At 49.1% G+C, this 23,094-nt stretch overlaps 1 protein-coding gene across 6 annotated transcripts in view; it reads left to right on the top strand.

The window, feature by feature from the left end:
• Positions 1 to 23,094, top strand: part of Pde9a (phosphodiesterase 9A) — an 83,702-nt gene that overhangs the window by 52,171 nt on the left and 8,437 nt on the right. For 4 of the 6 annotated variants that reach the window (XM_051187041.1, XM_051187040.1, XM_051187038.1 and 1 more), the window contains exons 5-14: positions 2,108 to 2,198; positions 2,839 to 2,909; positions 8,034 to 8,118; positions 11,678 to 11,756; positions 13,038 to 13,112; positions 16,025 to 16,111; positions 16,923 to 17,027; positions 17,215 to 17,297; positions 18,514 to 18,670; positions 22,449 to 22,562. In XM_051187041.1, coding sequence (XP_051042998.1) covers positions 2,108 to 2,198; positions 2,839 to 2,909; positions 8,034 to 8,118; positions 11,678 to 11,756; positions 13,038 to 13,112; positions 16,025 to 16,111; positions 16,923 to 17,027; positions 17,215 to 17,297; positions 18,514 to 18,670; positions 22,449 to 22,562 — 947 coding nt within the window. The remainder of the gene's footprint in view (positions 1 to 2,107; positions 2,199 to 2,838; positions 2,910 to 8,033; positions 8,119 to 11,677; positions 11,757 to 13,037; positions 13,113 to 16,024; positions 16,112 to 16,922; positions 17,028 to 17,214; positions 17,298 to 18,513; positions 18,671 to 22,448; positions 22,563 to 23,094) is intronic. The other 2 variants (XM_051187042.1, XM_051187043.1) reach the window with 2 other exon arrangements.

The raw sequence follows: 23,094 nt of genomic DNA, 5'->3' as shown, positions 1-23,094 counted from the left end.
TGCTGCTTGAAATGATACTCACACCACTGATGAACTGAATTGCTAATTTTGGAGTTTTCAGTGGCTTCAGCTTGGTATTGGTGTCCTGGCATCACAGGTCCGGGCTACAGGCACCACCAACCCAGTCTTGCCTATAGACTATGACAGGAGTTAGACACAGGACACACAAAGCACACCTGCATTCCTGTGAAGTTGAAAGCCTGTGAGCTGCCATCTGCTTAGAGCCCAGGGAGCCTGTGAAGGGAACAGGTCCAAGGGAGGCCAAGGAGACTTCTGGGGTACCAGCAATGTTCTGTTTCTTGGGCTGAGTACAAGTGACCAAGATGTGAGGGAAGGGGACAGGACAACTTTTTTCTCATTACAAAATTAAAATATGTTCATAATGAGGATTCTCTGAGGTAGCAAAAACAGGAAAATGGGATCTTACAGGCAAAAGATAACTGCTGTTGGTGTTCTCAAAGGTTCCCTCCCTACGTGTTTTTAGGATCTTTGTATGTTACTATTTGAAACACCGTTTGAAAAAGAGCTTTTTAGATATATTTATTTTATGTATACGAGTATTTGACTTGAACATATGTCTGTGTACTGTGTGCATACCTGGTACCCATGGAGGTCAGAAAGGGCACTGGGTCCCCTGGAACTGTCACCTTCCGTATGGGTGCTGGGATCAAACCCAGCTCCTCTGCAAAAGCAGCCAGTGCTCTTAACCTCTGAGAGGTTTCTTCAGCCCCTCAAAATCCATTTGTAATGTCTAACAACAGGCGTTAACTTTCCTGCTTGGGTTTTCTTTTGGTTTGGTTTGGTTTGGTTTGGTTTGGATTGGATTTTAAAGTCAGGATCTTGCTGTATAACACTGGTTTATTTCACACGTGCTGGTCATCCTCCTGCCTCTGCCTCTCACACATGAATGTGTTTAAGCAATTAATTTCTTTCCTCCACTTTAGAGAGGCTCTCACTGTGCAATTTAATGCTGACCTTGAACTTGGTCTTCCCGCCCGCCTGGCCCTCTAACTCCTGCCCCACCTCCCACGTGCTGCAATATAGTCACACTGAGCTGAAATTATTATCAATAGTAGAATATGAATCTACATTACAGATTCATCACATTAACAAATCCTGAGCTCCATAAGATGGCTCTGTAGTTAAAGGTGCTTGCTGCCAAACCTGGTGACCTGAGTTTGGTCTCCCAAATCCACACAATGGAATGAGAGACCTGACTCCCACAAATCATCCTCTGACCTCCATATGCATGACACCACACATAGACAGGCCATGCTGATCCTCACCGTGTTAAATGATGCTGTGGTGCATACCTTTCGTGTGTGTTCCTGGTCACTTAACTGGGAAAAAAAGGAGCTGGATGGGAATATAGGGACATCCTTAGCTTTTGAGTTCCATTGACAGACTAAATTACTGAAGTATTTTCCTGGATGTGCTGGTTTGGTTTGCTTTGTTTTGGTTGCTGGGGCAAGTTAAGCACTTGGCCACCATAGAAGAGTCTCTGAGTTTGGGGTCATGGATGAATGATTAACTGGGACAAGAAGGTCTCCCCTTTCTCAAGAGCACAGATATAATTACCACAGAGGACAGTGGCATGGCCATCTGCACCTTCCCATAAGTCTCAGCATTTGGGCTGGTCAGGAAATAGGAAAGAGGCAAGTTATGAACAGCCCAGGATCTGGACCTTGTAAAACCAGCCACCCAACCCAGTTTTACAGGGCAGGCAACAAGAGGCCCGGCCTGCTCCACCCAGCCTGCTTCCTCTCAGCAGGCCCATCCTGAGAACACTATGTTTTCTTTCCCTCTGGCAGTGCATTGACCCCACTCTGTCATCGTAATTGTCCCCATAAACTGAGCACTAAGAGAAAGCTACCCATATTTAGAGCCCCCAGGCCAGCCTGCCTTATCTAGCTGTGGCAGTACCTGGAGAACATCGGCCTGGACACTGACAAGGAACCAGTAAGAGCAGGCAGCAGAGAAGAGGGAAAACCTTTAGGAGGCCCTGTTCCCCATGACTGACAGGCCAAGCATCCTTCTCGGTAACACCTGCAGCTCACACAGAGATCGTACCCTTGGTGACTGCCTGCCTCCATATCCTTCCTCCCAGCCTGTACTGCATCGCTGTCTCTTCTTTGGTTTGTAGAAAGAGAAGAACTCATCCAGGGTGTGCTGGCCCAGGTGGCAGAGCAGTTCTCCAGGTACCGTATCCTCTGTGTATGCATTTTCCAGGCTTGTGGGAGCTGGCCCTAGCCATAGTCAGCTCTCTGTAGCTTCTGTAGCTAGCCTAGCCTGGCACATTCTAGCAAACCTTCATCTTATCCCCAAAACTGTGTCCAGTAGCTGCTTGTAGATTGTGAGTTATCGGGTGGTGAATCTACCTGCACTACCACTCCATTCTTCCAAGACTTGGAGCTGCCTGCAAACACCCTTTTACAAATGAGTGTTTTCTACTGAGATGCTCTGTGGGTGGGGGGCTTCCTTTTCATTCTCCAACACCCTACTAATTCTACATGAGTATTGTCAGTCTCTCAAAGTGATTTCTGTATGGTGTCTTATGCCACTTTTGAACCACCAGGAGCATGGCAACACTCGAGAGCTGTCCATGCTGGGCAGGGAGCGGGTGCAGGCTTGGGTCAACCTACTTCAAGTCTGCACAGAGAACCCAGGACAGAGCAGTAAAGATGCTAGAGCCAGGGACATTATTCCTTCTTTAAAAGCACCTGCTGCCATCTTGGTCCCCTCTCCAGCCTCCTTGGGAGACCTCACCTCAGGCAGGAACCTGTGAATGTTTTCTGATCTAGGTCATGTTTTATCTTTTCTCCCCACTTTTTCCCCCAGAGCGTTTAAGATCAACGAGTTGAAAGCAGAAGTTGCAAACCACCTGGCCGTGCTGGAGAAACGAGTGGAACGTGAGTGGAAGGTTTTTCCCCCCTTTCTGCCTTTTAACCTGCCTTTTAACCTCCATCAGAATTAGCTGCTTAGATCTGCGAGCAGGTTAGTACTGACGGCAAACGCATCCTTTCTTTGTGTGCTGCTTTGATACCGACAAAGGCTAGACAAGGACAGATCTAAGCACACATTTCTATCAAGAGCAGCTTGTACAAAGCTTTGTCAGTGCACAGAACGCAAAGTAAAAACCCACATGGCCTCCGTCTGGGCCAGCAGAACCTTTGCCAGGGTTCCAGCTCTGTGCCTCTCTGCATGATGGAGAATTGTCTCTTGACACCAACCGCTATGCAGCTTGCTTCTGCAGAGTTTGGAATATGTGATGTGTATGACATCTGGATATCTGTGTTTAGCCTCTGCTAAAGGAAAGCAGAAACTCTGCCTGAGAGCGAGAGTCAAGCCCAGTCTCCATTAAGTTTCCAAGAAGCCAGATTTGGGGAGGGAAATAGCTTCGAGTCACCTCACCTGTGGTGAAGGAATCAATGACGGGATCGATGCTTACACACCACAGGCCTGCAGATCCCACACTCCGCCCTCAGCTCCACAGCTCCACAGAGAGGCCATCTGTCACTGTCAGGCCCAGCCTGGCAATATATGGGCACCTAATTTATTAACTCGGAAAGAGTAAGCAAACTCCAAACAGGAAGCCATGAAGAGGCAAGCAGCCCAAAAGAATGTGTGGCAGAGTCTGTTCGGAAGATTGAGTGGATGTCTTTTTTTTTTTTTTTTTTTTTTTTCCTTGCTTTTTAATTGCTTCTTATTTTTCCAAGGGAAAAAAATTCTTACCATGCAAGACCTGGCTCACTGGAATGAGCTGAGACACATTCCCACCATCTTGTGTATACTTCTCAGAGTGTGTTGGCTTTTCCCAAATCCACTGGTCTCTGAGTCCTGAAGACTATCTTGTCTTGCTTGCCATGATGAGGAGCCACATAGCAGTTAGTGACCAGACCAGTTCATTCAGCAAATGAGAGGGGGAGAGAGGGAGAGAGAGAGAAAGAGAGAGAGAGAGGGAGGGAGAGCGCAGTGTCTGGAGTCCTTGCCCCTTTCCCTTGGGAAGGCACTGTCCTCTCACATACCTGTTTGGGGGTGGGGCAGCTCCCTGGAAGAGGGGTTTTTCCCTAGCGGTCTTGGGGAGCCCACCACTCTCTCAGAGGGTGTGGTGCAGCATGACACTGCCACCGCCATCACCATCCTTGTCATCCTTCTAGCGTCTCTCTCATTTGGATCCCCGTTGTCCCCACTGCCATTGCTGGCACCAGGTTCGAAGCCTGAGTGCAGCTGGTCCAAAGGCTCCCAAAGGACAGCCAGAGTAGGAGAGTGTCCTTCTGTGGACCTCAGCAAAGTGTCTCACACTGGAGGTGCAAATCTTCTGGGAGCTGGGAGCGCTGGCTCAGAATGTGTCAGCAGGGCTGGCTCCTCTGGAATCTGAGGGAGAGTCACAGTCAGTTCTAGACTAATTCTGGTAGTCTATGGCTACCAGCCACTCTTCCAGCTCCTTGGCTGAGATTACTCCATGGCTACAGCCTGCCTCCATCTTCATCTGCATATCTCAGTACACCCTATCTCTTTCTCATGAAAACACCTCTATTGGAACCAAGGATGGTCCCATCTCAAGTTCTCTATCTAATGTCTGTCAAGGGTCTTTCCTCTGAACCAAGCATCACTCACAGGATCCAAGCTTTAGGATGGGAACACATGCTCTCCATGACACAGTTCAACCCACTATAGTGAGCATTCATCGTTCCCATCTTTATCATGGGAGATGAGCTCAGTCTCCTGCCAAGATATGTGGCATACTGGACTCCAAACGTGAGAAGGGCTTTAGCTGAAGACCATGGAAGGAGTTTGCTGCCAGGCCACCATCCACATTGACAGATACATAAAGCCGCAGTCACCATTTGGTTTATGACTGCCACACACAGCAGGTGTCCTCATCTTCTACTCATCTAGCACCATCCTCTTCTTCTGATGTCTCTTCTGTCCCAAGTCCCCAACTGTAGGTCTCACTTCCAGGCAGCCCATGTCTTCTTGTACCCCCAAGAGTGGCCTTGTATGCACAGGTTCTCTGCCATTGAAATCCAGCTGGCTCTGGCCTCATCTATTCCTGGCCCTCTTAACTGAGCACTTCCTAGTCTCCAGAGGCCTCTCCTCTAGCATGGGTGTAGCCAGGAATGTCACCCATGCTGATCCCCAGGGACTTTGAGTTTCAGGGAAATTCAAGTGCAGATACTTAGCTCCTCATTCTGAAGATGCGAACAGGGGAGACAGGCTGGAAGGTTTGAGCGGGGCCTACAGCCAGACCTTCCACCCTGAACAGGACACGGGGAATCGTCCAACCCGGATGGTCCTGACCCTGGGTGGCCAGAAGGGCTGCCAGGAGCACAATTTGAGTCACTGCTCCATATAGACACACACCATGCACAAATGTGTACATAGAGACACAGACAGACACACTCACAGCCATGTGTGCACAGGCAGCTTCATCTGGCTGTCATTAGCTGTTATCTGTGTCTCAGGGTAAGGTGCGTCCAGCTAGCATGGCCACCTGTAAACCCCCACACTGTGCTGACCTTGCCATGAATGGAATTTCCTGCTTGCTCTTTGACCTTAAATCAAATACACGTTTCTCCTCCGTGTTTTCCAGGACTTTTCTCTCTTTCTATGTCAATGTTTAGCTTTTAAGGAGTCTGGGATTACTGGTGGGTCAAAGGTGACTTCGTAGCCATGGAGCAGCCTGGCCCTTGCCTCCTGTCCTGCCTGGAGCTGTTCACTTCCTTCCTGGTGTGTGTGCCGGGGATGAGAGCACAGGGAAGCCCTGCTCCCTCCACCCTTTGTACCCGTGCCCTGGACCTGAACCAAGACCTAAGCACCAGTGTGGGCCACAGCCAGAGCTGACCCCCAGGGGCAGAGTTGGACATGGGCATGCAAACAATCCGGAATTTCCATGCTGAACTGAACCTAGCCAGCCTTCCCATGTCACTCAGGAAGTGTGCCTGAGGCAAACCTTCAGAGCAGCCTCAGGAAAAAGTACGGCAAAGCAGCTCTCTGCTCCCTGCCTTTTGAGTGGGAGCCTTCGCTTTGCAGCCGAGAGAGAGCATGCTCCCCGCTTCTCCCATCCTGTGGGTTCTTAGCGTAGAAGAAAGTGAAAACCACCTTAGCTACCTCTATGGCCCTTTTCCATGGAGCCACTGTCTCTCTTAGGAAGTCACTCATGCATCTTTTCATTGGGAGGCAACAGGTACAGAGCCCACAGAAACCCCTTCTGAAGTGGGAGCCCGAGAGAGGCCTCAGTGATTGAACACTGCCTGCAATTCCACTGGACCTGTGTTCGATTTCCTGCACCCACCCTCATGGCAGCTCACAACTCTCTTTAACTATGGTTCCAGGGGGATCTAATGTCCTCTTCCAGCCTCCTCAGGCACTTGCAGTTAGGGGGTGCATAGACACCCATGTGGACAAAACATGTGTACACATAATTTTTTTGAAATCCACATACACTTCCCAAGGTTCCAAAGCAAGGTAACTCTGCATGTCAGCAAGTCTATGTTGATTGTGTCACTGGGGCCCTGGCAAGGTTAAATGGTTCAGAGGGACCGCTACTTTATCTCAGGGTATGTGTGCCTACATGTATATCAAGCTTTGGAGGCGACAAAATTGGATGAGGCCATGAGTCCAGCAGCCTCCCACCATTGTCTGTGAAGGCCTCTCAATGTAGAGCACCTGCCCTGTGGAATAGGCTTCCTTCTCCGTGACTTGGTGATGGGGGGACTGAAATAGGGCCTGCGATGAGCTGTAGAATCCCAGGAGTATGTCACACCTATAACCTCAACTACTTACAAACCAAGGCAGGAAGATTGCACATTTGAGCTAGTCTGTGTTACACGGGACAGCTTAGTCTCCAACCCACATGGCAAGTGGGACTATGGGACATCTCTCCCTGGACCGACTTACTTCCCACGGTGTTCTGCCTTTTGTGTACCAATTAACTGAGCGGTAACTTGCTGTGGTTGTTGATTTACCACGTGTTCCGTCCATGTTCTGCAGGCGTACCTTCAGCCTGTAAGATGCAACCAGGAGGTCTAAACAAGGTGTCAGTGGCCACACTGAACCCATTATTAGGGAACCCAGGGATGCCTGAGCGCCTGTCCTTAGAACATTGCTCCATGGCCTCCATCAATACCTTGAGGTACCAGTGACATGAGAAGGTGTGGATAAACTCACTCCAAAGGAGGGGTCACTTGAGTAGAACATGCCCGGCCTCTGGATGTCTGTGTGCCACCCCCTCAGCTGCTACTTAGACTTGTCCCCAGGCTGCTACCACCCTGAACCCAGTCACTGCCAGAAGCCTTCATTTTGGTCTGTACAGCCTCCTACCAACCTTGTATGGGAGGGACAGAAGTTTCTCTGGCCCAGAAGCAAGTCACCAGGATCAGAGCTGAAGAGGCAATGTCCCTGCAGAGCCCTATCCCAGCTTGGCTACTACCTTGGAAAGTTCTGGAATGCCCAGAAGGAAGCTGGGTTACACCAGGCTGCCTTTGCACAGACACCCGAGCTGAAGCTCCTCTTCCTGGGTGGGAGGGATTGTTAGGAACCTGTCAACTCCCAGAATTGCTGTTTTTCCTCTAGAATGCATCATGCTGTGTGTTTAACAGTTATTCAGAGCCTAGCTCAGTGAGAAAGGGACTACATTGACACAATGGGCACTGTCCTTTGGCTGAAAACTGAGGTGTGGTCATAAAATAACATATAATTTATTTTCTTCCTCAAGAACCCAGCTTTGGACAGCATTTCCAGGCATTCCCAGCATTTCTGAGGAGATATCCTGGCCAGTAGCTTGTTGGCAGGCACGCTCTCCAGTTAGCTGGGACCCCGGGAATGTGACTGAGTCTCACCCTGCTCTTCCCTGACATTGCCTGTTTGCTTTTTGACTGGTGGGGAGGTGAGGGAACCCCACATATCAGTAGCATGGGCAGGTGTGGATGCCTGTGCTGTGAGCCACCATCCTCCTGAGACCCTCAGCTACCAACCTGGCTAGTTCCATGCTACTGTTTCTGGTGACACCATCTGTATCTCTTTGTCACCAGTGGAAGGACTTAAAGTGGTGGAGATTGAAAAATGCAAGAGTGACATTAAAAAGATGCGGGAGGAGCTGGCAGCTAGAAACAGCAGGTAAGTCTATTCCCGGAGCCTGCAGCAGCTGGAACCAGAGAGAGCTCTATGTGTGGAAACCATGGGATGGAATATGGCTTTGTTTCCCCAAATAGTAAAGCTAATGGGACCTGGCTGTTCTGGTTCCAACACGGCCAGCCCAAGCTTAAGGAAGCCCTGTTGTATCAAAGCAACTCGATCCCATTTTCTTAGAGTTTGGTTTCAATTTTTAAGACTTATTTTGATTTTATGTGCACGGGCGTTTGCTGTATGTGTGTCTGTGCACCATTTGCATATCTGGTGCCCATGGTGGCCAAAAGAAGGTGTCAGATCCTCCAGAACTGGAGTTACAGACAGTTGTGAGCTGCCCTGTGGGTGCTGGGACTAGAAGCAAGGTCCTCTGCAAGAACAGTAAGTGCTTATAGCTGCTAAACCATCTTCCCAGCCCCCTATGTTTTCTTTCTTTCTTTTTTTTTAAGATTTATTTACTTATTATATATAAAGCGTTCTTCCTGCCAGTCTGCAGATCTCATTATAAGTGGTTTTGAGCCCCCATGTGGTTACTGGGAATTGAACTCATGGCCTCTGAAAGAGCAGCCAGTGCCCTTAACCTCTGAGCCATTCCTCCAGCCCCCATGTTTTCTTTAAAAGTGGTTTTGTGGCAGGTGTAAGCTGGAAAATGTCCAAACATGAGAGGGAAATAACTCTTCCCCAGAACAGTGTTATAGTAATTCCCCACTTGAAGGAAGTTAATGTCTGCTTTTTTATTATTTTGTTTGGGGGGGGATTGTTTTTGTTTGTTTAGCTCTGGTTGTCTTGGAACTCACTCTGTAGACCAGGCTGGCCTTGAGCTAACAGAGCTCTGTCTCCTGAGTGCTGAGATTAAAGACATGAGTCAACTGTTAACGTTTATAGAGAAAATGGTAAGAAGACAAAGGTGTTTGGCTTATAGGGAACAAGCACCCAGTTTTCATCCCCAGGTCTCCCAGTTCCCATTGGGAGGCCCCCTCTGGCAGAGAAGTGTTCCCATTATCATCAACTTGGATCACACAGCCCATCAAAGTTGATGTCCTCAGAGGCTGGTGACCAATAATCCAAGCAAAGCATGCCTCCTGAATGGTTGGTTAGCAGTACTATCCAACAAAGCCTGAGTGCACAGCTACAGGGCAACCTCCTGAGCAAGGACCAGCCCTGAACAAATGACCTCAGTTGTCTTAGAATCCCAACCTTTACTGGAGAACACTGCCTGAATTCAACAAAGGCAGGCTGCCTGCTGAGGGCAGGGTGTGGCTCTTGTCTGCAGGTAGGAGGTATAGGGAAAGCTGGTGGTCCCCACGGAGTCCCACCATGATGGCCAGCCTGGTTGTCTCGGGGAGGACTCATAGGGACCATGTCACATTTACTGTTCCATTTAACTTGGGTGAAGGCAGGGAAGAATATTGCAGCCATAGGAAACATAATAAACAGTTCTCTCCCATTGTCCTTGTGAAAGTAGCTCTTCAGGGGTCAAGAGAGTCCCTTATGTGTGGGCTATAAGAAGAACCCGGGTTCACATGGCGTGCAGATAGTCAGCTGAGCCAACCCAACAGCCTCTGACCCAAGGCCTCACTCAGCCTGCTATCACCCCGAGAGGCATGCCTCCCAGAACCAGGTAGGGGAAAGTGGCCTCTGTGCCAGCCCCTATCAGCAGCGCCTGCAGTCTGCCTGGAGTTGGTCTTTGGCTTGGCTCAGTGACAAGTGTACCTCTGACCCTACAGGTATAGGTTAGAGCTCACAGAGACATAAGGCAGAGCCCTCCAGCGCCCCCAACAGGCTTGCAGAGGCAGGATTCTCTGCAGACAGTGCGGGGGGAGGGGGGGCATCCTTGTAAGGGTGAGATGGGTCAGTGGGATGCTCCACAAGTGGGTGAAATACTCAGGCTTCACCTCCCTATGAGCAAACACATCCGGAGCACTGGGCTGTGGGCTAGTCCATGCCTGGTCCTGGCTCCAGCCCCTGTGGCTGCTTTTCTACCCAACCCAGTGCTTTAGTGCTCTGGATGCAGAATGGAGAGTGTGGTGTTTGTGCTGCCCCTTTGGTCTTCTTGATGGAAGGAGTCCATTTTAAGTACAGATGCACAACCCCCAGGACGAGGCTGTGTGGCCTCACCTGGACTGTGAAGAAAGGTTGTACCCTCGAGAGGTGCAGGTGCCACATGCCTGCCTTTCTCAGGGATCAGAGAGAATAAGAGATAGTGAGAGGGTGCAGCTAGCCCCACACTCATGAGCCTGAAGAACAGACGGACATTAGCCCACTTGTGAACACACCCTGATGGAGATCTGAATCCACCAGAACCCACCTGGGGACAGCAGGGAGCACAGACACAGCCTGCCAGGACCCTTGGCAGAATATCTTCTCCTTAGATCCCCCCCCCCCCCAGATTCCTGTTTCCCTGAAAAGAAAGAATTGTAATGGCCAGGTCACATTCAGGGCAGAAGCCAGCTCTACTGGGGAATATGCTACTGTGGTCCCTGGCACCACTCAAGGAGTAGGAAGCAAGGCCAGGGTAGGGGTAAAGCAGAAGCATGGGATGGTGACCGAGGCTTGGAGTCTGTAATCTCTGCCTTTGTCCCAGACAAACAGCCTTGACCAGGAATAGAGCCCCAGGGGAGGGGAGGATGGGAAGCCCAGGAAATGAGGCAAAAATGAGCTCCAAATGAAAGGAACAAAAAGAAGAGGCACTATGCCAGTTGCTTGGCCAGATGAAAGATGCTGGTTCCTGTGGCAACGGGGCCCAGGAGAAGTGGCTGGCCGAGGCACGGCATAATCTGCAGGCCCCTGACATCCTGGTCTGCTCCCAAGGCCTCAGTCAGCAGGATGGGACCAGATTCCAGCAGTCAGCATCATGCCTGGTGAGGGCTTCCATATGCTCTGGGGGAATGCAGAAGACACACAGGACAGAACACATGTGCAAATGTTTATACAAATGAGGCAGAGGGAGAAAGGAGGCAATGTACCCTACACAGCCAAGAGCTGGGCTGACGTGAAATCAGAGGGGGTGGCGTGTGGACAAGGCAGGGCTAGAATGGCTTAACTGGGCTATTGATTGATTCCTTCTGTTATAAATCTATGTTTGGTACAGAGACCGTCACAACTACCTGATAGTTTCTGCAGGTGTGCAGTTGGGAGGGAAGCAACCAAAGGCTGTGTTTCAAAGGGAATAGATCTATGATTCTGGACTCAGAAACATCAAGGGGGTCACTGGGAGTGACAACATCCAGGCACTCCTTCAATTTAAATTCATTGCAAAGTCTCCCTCCCTGATGGTTTCCTGGGTGTGTTCATTTTCATGAAAAAAAGAAAAAGAAATGAAAAGAAAAAAGAAATGACCTTTTATACTGTTTTGTGGCCTTTTTAAACTTGTAATGCTATGAAAAAAATTAAGTAGATAATATTGTAACTGTACAGGTCGTAGATTTTCCCCCAGCAAGTGCAGTTGGAACGCTCATATGTCCAGCCATGTGTTTCTGGGCCTCACTTTCGGAAAGGACACACAAGCCAGAGCACTCTGCCATAACTAAATTGTTCTTCTCCCCTCCAGGACCAACTGTCCCTGTAAATACAGTTTTTTGGATAGTAAGAAATTGACACCTCGAAGAGATGTCCCCACTTATCCCAAGGTAAGATAGATTTCTGGCCCAGGGACAATTCTAGCTCCATGTTCCCCAGACCCAGGACTTGGGAACCCATGGCTAGCCCCTCAGTCTGCACATTGACAGCAGACCCTCTCTATCCCTGTCTCAGGCTGAGGAAGGGTGGGAGGTGGTCAGGCAGGATATTTTTCTCTTAGACATTTGTTTAGAGAAGCAATTCCTGAGTGGGGGATGTAACAGCCCTTCTGGCTCCCTCCTGGGCCCACAGCTGACAGTAAAAGACATCTGCATGCAAACATTCCACTAAGGAACTTTAACAAGGCTCTTAAAAACCTGCATCACTGGCTCCCCTGTCCATGAACAACACAGTTTTTATGGAAAGCTCTGCACATAAGTTTTCTGAGTTTTAAAAGCAGCCAAGCCCCACGTCAAGTATCTATGACCTGTGGTTAACTTGTTTTTGATGCCTACAAAGAGCAACACCTTCACAGCAGTGGCCTCTGCTTAAACCCTGGCTCACACTTTTGCACTGAATTTAGGTAGACCACCCACAGGTTCTCCTGGAAGCCCCATAGGTACCCTGGGCCCACTAGTCAGTGACTTGCTCAACATTGGTCCAAGCATGCACCCTGTGTCATCCAGGAGACCAACCCCTTTCCACATGGGAAAATATGGCCAACATCTTTTGCGATCCTGTCCAGGGATTACACAGCCCAGACCTGGAACAAATTGAGCCAGCCATCACACCAATCCCTTAAGAAAATGAAGAAGGCTAACCCGAATGGCAGCTCTACTGCTGCCTCATGTCCTAGATTCTGACACCCCTTCATCAGCCGGTTTGTGGCTTAGTTCAAGGCTGATTGTGGTGCTTTCCCCCACAAGATGAACCCAACAGAGCTTCTTGGCAAGGATTTGAATATATACGTAGTGGCTTATCATCCCTTCTCTTCACTTTGTATAGCTTTTACTATTGAGGTTTAATTGACAGCTGTGGAGCTCATCTTCTTAAACTCTGACACTTGTAGTCATGAAATTACTGCCATGATAAATATAGGAAACATTTCTATCACTCAAGCATTCCTAGGAGCCTCTAGTAGTCCCTAGTACTAGAAGACCCTAATAGCCCAGGCCACTACAGATGGGAGTCTGTTAACAGTTTCCAGAGAAAGGCAGCCCTGAGTCTGTACACAGTGTCTGTGAGGTGGAAGGGAGAACAGAGAAAATGCTTACCAGGACTGCCATGGGCATGGCCATTCTCACTCACAGATGCCCTGCTATCTGGCTCACACACCACTCCCATCTTTCTAGTACCTGCTTTCCCCAGAGACCATCGAAGCCCTGCGGAAGCCAACCTTCGATGTCTGGCTGTGGGAACCCAATGAGGTAGGTGAAGGACATCCCGGTTCCCTGGTCACTGGGGACAGCTACACAGAACTACAAATTCAGGCTTCTCTCCTGTGTATTTTTTTTTCTGCCTTTTTTTCAACAAATTTTATTTTATTAACTCTTTATGCACATTGGCGTTTTGCCTGCATGTATGTAAATGTCTGAACTGGAGTGAGAAAGTTGAGTAACCTTCATGTGGGTCCTAGGAACTGAACCCTGCTCTACTGGGCTCTTTTGGAAGGGATGCAGGTGCTCTTAGCCACTGAACCATCTCTCCAGCCATCCTTTTTTTTTTTTTTTAAAGTTAAACACCCCTGAATTATATTTTAATTCAAAATGACACTCAATGGGTTTAGAGGGGCTGCAAGAGACAGAGCCCAAGGCAAAGGAGCTTTAACAGAGCTTAAAACAAAACAAAAAATCCAAACAGCAAACCCTTGGCCTTCTGATGTGCTGAATGCCCTTGGGCAACTAGCTGAACCCATGCCCGAGGCTAGGCTGACCTATCTGTAGGAGACTTGGGAAGATAGAGCCATGTAAAGGCAGAGCTACTGCTTGGACCAGCTATTTCCTTCAGGGAGGGGCCTCCAAAGGAGCAGCCTGCTTCCAAGAGTTGCCAGTAGAGGCCCCCAGACAGATGGACACATGATAGAGGATTTGTGAGATTTGCAGAGAGAGGAGTTGCTTTTGACAGGAAGAGATTTCCTCAAAATTTCTCATTCGCTAAGAAGTATCAAAGTGGAAACTGAAAGAACAAGTCCTCTCCTCGTGGACAGCTCCCCAAAACCTAAGGACTCTTCCCAGCTTTTCCAGATCACCTCTCTTTTTCAGTGAGGGCAACGACACATCCCCCCACAGCTTTACGCATGAGGTCAGGATGTGACCTCACGTTGCTCTGGTGCTTCCCGTCTCTCAGGCATTCATCCTGAGGCTGCAGACAGTAAGGGTGCTCTGCCACACTGAAGGACCACCCACTGTCACCTTGGAAGTCCTCTCCTCTTGATCAATACTCATCATCATCTCCAGAAGCCGCTGCACATTCATTCACTTACTCAGCTGGGGTTGAAGACAGTCTAGGGAACAGACCATTACTACTTCTCTGAAAGCCGCCATGTCTGTCACAAAAGTGGCAGCAGATGGTTGCGTCTGGCAGTTCTCAGCATCTCTTAACTGTGATTTCATAGCACATATTTCATCTCTTTGGGGTTGCTCAGAACACTGTCTGGGCATCTGGGACAAAAACAATGGTTTGAGGCTGCAGCTCAAGGGTCCTGAGGGTTGGTATCCAGGATGGTGGGAGGGCTGGTAGCTCTGGATGGACAGTGACTGCCAGCACCAGGAGCCAGCCATCCTCGAGCCAAGGCCAGAACACCTGCCACTCTGCAGGAAGTGTCTTCTAGAGCCATCATCTTCAAAACCATTGGCTTCTCCAGACAGATGAGTGCATGGCAGCGAGCTCTCGGGATGCTCTGCAATAGCCTAAGTCTCCCTAAGAGGTCTGGGTGAGAAATTGTTGTCTCTTTCCCAAATGAACTCTTTGCAATACCACAGAATTCTCTGCTGCCAACAAAATTAAAATATCATAGTCACAAAACTTCACCTTAACTACAATATTCCCATACCATACCTATTACATAAGAAAAAGAAAAGAACTCAGTGGCATGCCCACACTTCCTTTGACAGTCAGCTATGTCAGACCACCAGAGACTGGGCAGCTTCAACAACAGCAATGTGTTATTGTCTCATTGTCCCCGAGCCAGAAGATCGAGGTCAAGGTGCCTTGGGTCGGGCATTCCCGTGCTGCCCCATTAGCTTTCAGATGACATCTTCTCTCAGTCATCTTTGTGTGTCTGTGTCCTAATCTGTCCCTACAGGGTCATGGTCAACTTGAATCCTGATGACCATATTTATCTTAGTTGCCTCTGTAAGAACCCTGTCCCCAATATGGTCATGTTGGTGGGGGTGTCACATCAGGGCCTCCAAATACCATGTTGATGGGACACAATTCAGTTTCTTACATGGATTTGCCACTTGGTGCCCAGATGCAGGGGAAACAGACCAGGCTACAACACTGACAACCATTGCCTTGTGCAGGTACAAGGATGCTGGGACACAGAACTAGGCAGGCACTGGTGTGTGGCCTAGAGGGACATGCTGCCTGCTGGGGTCATGCCATGTGTCCATAAGGCTGTCTCACTCTGCTCTGGATTGCAGATCTCCTATCTCCCTGAGACCTACTTTTCCCAGATACAAAGCCACTCTAGCCTGGCCTAGTTAGAAATTCCTTTTCTATTACTCATTGGCTTAGTTAGTGTCAAAACTCTGGGAGATGTCTGGAGAGTCCTGGAAAAAAAAAAAAAAAAAAAAGACAGCAGAATTAAACAGCACATGTGTCTCACCAAGTGTCCATAGATGACAGAATTCCTGGAAATAAGATTTCTCCAGACAACAGGTCCACCCTCTAGGTCAAGACTAAGACAGCAGAAACCATCTCCAGCCCCAACAAGAGGAGCGGGCTCCAGCTCATCAAAGCCCTTCCTACCTCTAGCCTTGAGCAAGCAGTGGGTGGCCCCCAATGACACCCCTTCCCACGTGTACAGTGGAGGAACTTCCTCCAAACCCTTAACCCGGTTATGGTCCCTTTGGTGTAACCCTCTGAAGTGGTGTCTCCCTACATGGGTTGTTACCATGGCTGAAATGCTCAAGGGGTTTTCTGGCCTTGTCACCTCACTCCCAGGAGGCCTACAGGCTGTCACAGACCCATAACCCACCTGGGTGATCCTACGATTGGCCTGTTCCCCCCTCCCCCAGTCACCCCTTATGGCACTGTTCAAGACAGTGCATGGGAAGGAGGGTCAGCTGGCCAGCCTGGTCCCCCTGACCTCTGACCTCTCACCCTATTCCCACAGATGCTGAGCTGCTTAGAGCATATGTACCATGACCTCGGCCTGGTCAGGGACTTCAACATCAACCCCATCACACTCCGCAGGTGGCTGGTGAGTGATAAGCCCCACACTCAGATCTGTCACTTCCTCCCTGCCACACCAGAATGGCCTGCCCTACATTTCCTGATGGCAGTGGGCTCCGGCAATGTGGGTGTCAGTGCCTGGGGAGTTCTGTGAGGTCTTTTGTCCCATCTGTCCTCCCATGCCATGCCCTCAGAGGACTGAGGAAATAGCACAACAGTCAGGGAGAGACCCACAAGGCAGCACACTAAGGCAGGGAGGGGTGTGTAGAGTTGGCGGTGTCATGTGTGCCTGGGGGAGTGTGTGTAACAGGGTTATATGAGTATGTGGGGTTATGTCTTGAGTATATACATCTGTGTGTGTGCGCGTGTGTCTCTGGGCATGTGCATGTGAGTATGTGTGTGACTGTCTGGGAGTGTGTGTGGGTGAGAGAGTCCTTCTGGGAGTTTGTGAGAGTGTACATGTCTGGGTTGTGCGTGGTGTGGGTGGATACACACACACACACACACACACACACACACACACACACACACACACCTATATATGGGTAGCATGGGTGCTTAGTAGCTGAACTTTTGCTAAGGGATAAAATGTTATCATGAATCAAAAACCTGTTAATTGCCCCATAGGCCTGGGATCCTAGAGCCCCTTGTGGAATGCTTCCTGTCACACTCCCAACTTTCTTTCCCTGTGTGGCTCAGCAGACACCTGGGGAATACTTAAGTCCCTGTCCCCAGGTTGTACAGTGGTGGGACATTGCAGGGCTCCTGGGCTTGAGCATGCAGCACCCTGGGAGCCTTATGGTAGTAGGGGTCATGAGGTAACCCTTTCCTCCCCGCAGCTCTGTGTGCACGACAACTACAGGAACAACCCCTTCCACAACTTCCGACACTGCTTCTGTGTGACGCAGATGATGTACAGCATGGTCTGGCTCTGTGGCCTCCAGGTGGGTCCTGCCAGCCCCACGCTCTATCCCTAACTCTGCTGAGCGCCTGAGCCCTCTGCTCCCCCAGCCCAGGGGGTGTATAACCTCTGCAGGGACTGTGTCCTCTCCTGTCACTGCAGCCCAGTCTGTCCCCACCCCTCCTGCCCTCCCATGAGGAGGACAGATGTCTGACTCTCACCTAATCCAGGAGAAGTTTTCCCAGATGGACATCTTGGTCCTGATGACCTCAGCCATCTGCCATGACCTGGACCACCCAGGGTACAACAACACGTACGTGTGGGTTTTTTTCTCCTTTCTCCTTTGAAAAGTGCCCCTTCTCTCGGGGGAAACTCAGCTAACCCTTCCACAGCTCTCAGATGGAGTTGCCAGCCTAGACCCCTAACCCTACAGGATGCCGTTCCCAACTTCTAGACTTTGTATAGAGTCCAGGGCCTCCCCTGGGAGGGTACCTTCAAGGCTACCAACTGCACAGGCAGCCACAGTCCCTTTGTGTCAGCCCCAGGCCAGTGGGACCCACACCATTCTCTGCCAGAATGCTCCCTCTCCAGGCTACTTCCAAAGGCACAGGCAGAGGACCAGGGCTAGAGTGAGTGAGGGCAGGGCTGGAGAAGTGCAGGTGATGGAGTCAAGAGGATGGGCCCAGGTCTGGGGACACTAAGCACCTTCTGTCTCCGTTATGTAGAATGCTACCCCATAGAACCAACAGAGTCCTCCTCATGGTGTGGGCTTGCATTCAGGGACATGGATTTGTTTGTTTGTTTGTTTTTGTTTTCCAATGTACCTTTGTGACTGTGCAGTGACATCAGATGTCCTTGGGCCATGCCATCATTTGTCAGAACAGAGTGGATCCCAGTCTAGCCACGTGTGCTCCTTAGAGGCGGTCAGGACAAAATAGATGCCAGGTGTGGCCGTGAGCACTCCTCAATGGCAGTCCCAGTAACTCATCTATTACCTTTCTGCACATGTATTGGTCACCACAGCTGTCAACAACAGACCAGCAAAAAGTTCAGTTTGGCATTAATCTCAAAATCCAACCCTCAGAATGGCACAGTGGGGCTCTTCCTGTAATCCCAGCTCTTGGAGGCTGAGTGAGGCAAAAAGATCCCAGGTACCAGGCCACCCTGGGCTACAGAATGAGTTCCTGTTATACGTGCATATTTATATGTACATGGCGGGGGTGAAAAAATAAACCTATTTCCTCTTTCCCGAAATCCCGTCTTCGTATATATTGAAAATCTGACAGTTGCTGGAACCTCAATGCCTTCAAGGCATCACCCCAGGAAGAGAGCTGAGGTCATGGCATGGGATATCTAGTTGCAGAAGCATGTGAGTCAGGAGTTCAACTGAAGCGGTTTCTAGTGTGAGCAGATGGCATATGGTCACTAACCCTTAGGCGCTTCCAGCTTCTGCAGGAACCATGTACACCATGGTATACAAACACCAGTGGCAGGGTGTCTGAGCTTTCTGGTCTCTCCACACATCCTAGATACCAGATCAACGCCCGCACAGAACTGGCTGTGCGCTACAACGACATCTCACCGCTGGAGAACCACCACTGCGCCATTGCCTTCCAGATCCTGGCGAGACCCGAATGCAACATCTTCTCCAGCGTGCCACCTGAGGGCTTCAGGCAGATCAGGCAGGTGTGTGGGGCCAGGGCTTTGTGGGGTCAGAGCAGAGCCACACACAGCAGTACCCATCAGGGACCCTAAAACTGGCCTTCCTTACCTGCTTCCTCCAGGGCCCAGAGTGGTCTCCAAGGAGATGGGCACCTGATGTCACCTGCATGTCATTGCCATTAGTACAACCCTACTAGCTCCCTTTGAGATGACACCTGTGTCCCTGCAGACAGGGGAGAAACAGAGGAAAGAAAGAGAAGTGGCCCGAGGTAGTACAGGGCATGGACAGGCACCTTCGTTGTATGCAGCCTAGTAGAGCTGGTATCTGCCTTGGAGCTTCAGCTACTGTCATCCATCACATGGGGCATTGTCATTCATCTCCATTATGACCTGTACCAGCTGATTACCCTGCCTAACCACCGAGACAATCACTTTTAGTCACTTAAAACATTGCCCTCCCTGGCTGGAGGGATGGCTCGGTGGTTAAGAGTGCTGGCTGCTCTTCCAGAGGCAGAAGTTTTGAGTTCTATTCCCAGCAACCCCATGGTAGTTTATAAACCACCCATAATGAGATCAATCTGGTGCCCTCTTCTGGTCTACAGGTGGCCTACAGGCCTAGATTCAATACCCAGCACTGAAATAATAATAACAGGATTAACAAATTTGAAAAAAAAAATTGCCCTCCCTATTCATAAGGTCCCATCTGAACCATAACTGAGTGAGCCATTAGTCACCCAGGGTGACTCCTGTAGGAAATGTAGTGGTGCAAGGTAGCTGACCCTCAGAACCTTATTTGGAAAGGGGGGGGGCTTGACATATCTACTTAAGTAAGATCTCCAGATGCTGCTGTGGATTGGGCCCTACATGCATGAGGGAAAGAGGAGAAAGGGACATGAAGACAGCAAAAGACTGTGGGACAACAGAGGCAGATACTGGTGTAGACAAAGCCAAAGGAGCATGAAGGAACCTTCTCTCAAGCCTTAGGAGGAGCAAGAACATTATGGCACCTTCATCTTAGTCTTCCAGACCTCAGAACTATAAGGGATTGTATATTCCCCAAGCCAGCAACACCCAGCCAGGCCACCCAGGCTATATGCACTTAAGGAACATCTCCGGGTTCTTTGAGGGTCATGTGTTGTCATCTCTTGGGGATCATGCCCTTTGGGTCTCAACTGGCCTCTTTCCCTACAGAACTAAATTGAAGCAAGGGAAAGCCTCATCTGCCTCCTTCCTGGAGTACCTATAAGCTTGGCTCTTTCAAAGAGCAGCCACCTCATAAACCATTATTTCCATTTTTGTCTGCTCCCGGAGAAGTCCAAAGCTAACTGTAATGCTTGGCAACAGTCAGTATCGGGTCACTGATCCACAATGCTGCCCTCTCCTCTATCCGTAGGCTTCTAACTTTCTTCATGTTTACAGCTCCACCCTCTAAGTCTGTGCCATAGACTGTTATGACAAACTACAACAACCCTTCTCTATAGTGGGTAAAGGGCCTGCTAGGAAGAGAGATGGCCACACAGGCCAGTGCCACCCAGTGACTACCCAAACGGCCTGGTGGAGTATCCCTTAGTGTGTGTCTTTCTCCAACAAGGTACATCAAGCAGCACCCCAGAAGAGAAAGATAGTCATCTAATTGGATGAGTAGACAGTAAGTCCCTACCAACAGGGTGGTCTTCATGACGGCCACCATGGGGATAACAAGGACTTGTCCTATTCCAGAAGTTTATGAGTTTGGAAATAAGACTTTTTACTCAGAGCATCACTATCATGCACTTTGCTAATACCTCACAAGCACTGCTGGTACAGCTAGCAGAGAGCACCAGGCTTTCTGGAACATTTAGGGAACCTTAAGTGTGCTCCCGTAAGCCTGTTGTAAAACCACCTGAACATTGCCAAGAATAAAGTCAAACGCCATGTTCCAAACTGGGGGATGGGGGGACTTTTTCTAGAAACAAAGATCACTTACCCAAATTTTTAAGATATTTTATTTTAAATAATGAGATGGCTCAGTAGGTAAAACACTTGTCACATAAGCCAGACAACCTGAGTTCAGATCTCCAGAACCCTCATCAAAGCTAGACACAACAGTATTAGTGTCTATATAATTGTAGTGCATACCTATGGAGACAGAGGTGGAGACAGAATTCACTGGTACTCACAGGTCAGCTAGCCCTGTGTGCACTGTAGTGAACACCAGGAGACCCTACCTCTAACAAGGCAGAAAGCAAGGACCAACAACCAAGTCCCCCGACCTCCATGTGTACTAATTATGGCATGTGTGTACCCACACTCACACATACTGTTAATAACAGCCTTTACAGAAAATAAAAGTTCGTTATTCAAAATGCAAGGTGACATGTCCCCTCCACACACATACAAGAAATATACATTTGGAATTTTTCATATTGGCTGTTTAACTTTGGCATTTGAGGCTGAAGGTCTTATATTCTTGGAAAAGTAAAAACTCTACCCCTGGTACAGAGATGTTATGTAAATGTTTTGTGGGATGGATGGATGGATGGATGGATGGATGGATGGATGGATGAATGGGTGGGTGGGTGGGTGGGTGGGTGGATGGGTGGATAGGTGAGTTGGTGGCAGACAGTTGGAGAGATGGTGAATGGGTAGGTGTATGAGAAGATGATGGATAGGTTTAATTCAGATGCATGAGTAGGGGAATGGATAGTAGACGGTTGGATGAAGGAAGCATGGGTGGATGGCAAATGGATGGTGAATATATGATGGATGTAAGGATGGGTAGACATCTAGACAAGTAGGATATAGAAGATGCATGGAAAGCTAGATGGACAGAAGGAGAAAAGAGAGACTGGGTAGGTGATTATAGTTTTGGGGTTGTTGTTGTTTTGGGGTTTTTGTTTGTTTGGGTTGGGCTTTTTTGTTTTGTTTTGGTTTGGTTTTTGGTTTCCTGGAACTAGCTCTTCAGACCAGGCTGGCCTCGAACTCACAGAGATCCTCCTGCCTCTGCTTCCTCTTGGCTGTGATTATAGTTTTGAATTGTGCTACTTTTCCTAAACCAGTATTTAGTTAACTGCCTTAGCCTAGTTTAAGCTGCTATAATAAAATACCACAGACTGGGTGATTTTAAAAGGGAAGAGGTTTGTGTTCACTTATGGTTCTGGAGGCTGGGAAGTTTAAGAGTTTGGCATCCACATCTGCTCTGTTTCTGGTGAGGGATTCGGGCAGAAGGTTAAAGGGCAGGAGTGAGAATTCACTCCCTGTGGATTTAACCCAGTGCTGGGTGGGATAGGGGAGAATATGAATTGCTTCATGAGGATTGAACCTAAACACTTCTTAAGGACCCCACTTCTGCCTAACACAGTCACTCTAGGGACCAGATTTGAACCTGAGTTTAGGAGGGCATCAGCCATGTTCAAACCATAGCATAGTTTACAAGCCCATTGGATCCTCATTTATAAGCTCGATAGTGAGAATGTTACCAAGTATGTTCTGACTTAGATAACCTATATGCAGCCACATATAGATGAGACAATGGGAAAATTGTCTTGGGAACTCCATTACTGATACCCATTAGCAAGCTGTGAGCAGGGTTAATTGCAGACCTAGGTGACTTGAGCCTTGGCTAAAAGCTGCTTAGTTTTCCAAGTCAGCATAACGACCCATCCATTACCCTATCTACCTGTGATCCGCAGCCTGTGGACATGGCACAGGGTCAGACAGAACACATGTGTGGGTGATTGTCACACAGGAACTCAGAGCACAGTGTGAGGAGTGCTCACTGAGGTTCTGGGATGTGGTGACACCGTGTCTTCTTGCCATCCAGGGGATGATCACATTGATCTTGGCCACCGACATGGCGAGGCATGCTGAAATCATGGATTCTTTCAAAGAAAAAATGGAGAATTTTGACTACAGCAATGAGGAGCACCTGACCCTGGTAGGTTGTGTCTTTTTTGTCTTTGGAAAGCTCAGTTGGGAAAGCCAGGAACCCAGATGTCTCTCACCTGGCCATGGAGTGCTGGAGTGACTAGATTTCAGTATCACAACTCCTCCTGGGCCAGCAGAAGACAAGGCTGCCTCCTGAAGTGTACAACATGGGTCAAGGACAACCTTCTCCTTCAAGGAGGTGGCCTAAGTGTACGTGGTGTCTGTCCCTTCTAAAATGCAAAATGCAAATCCAGCATGCTGGTTCATGCCTGTAACCCCAGTACTACAGAGGCTGAGGCAGGAAGATTGCGTCTACTTCAGACCCACCTGAGCTAACTATAATTCCAAACCAGCCTGGACTAGAGTGTAAAACTCTATCTCAAAAGTTAATTAACTTCAGCCGGGTGGTGATGGCACATGCCTTTAATCCCAACACTCTGGAGGCAGAGGTAGGTGGATCTCTGTGAGTTTGAGGCCAGCCTGGTCTACAGAGTGAGATCCAGGACAGCCAGGTCTACACAGAGAAACCCTATCTTGAAAAA

The sequence above is a fragment of the Phodopus roborovskii genome, unplaced genomic scaffold, assembly GCF_943737965.1.
Source record: "Phodopus roborovskii unplaced genomic scaffold, PHOROB, whole genome shotgun sequence".
In the NCBI taxonomy this organism is placed as follows: Eukaryota; Metazoa; Chordata; class Mammalia; order Rodentia; family Cricetidae; genus Phodopus; species Phodopus roborovskii.
The sequence above is the reverse complement of the archived record's forward strand: the minus strand, read 5'-3'. Positions and strand labels throughout refer to the sequence as shown.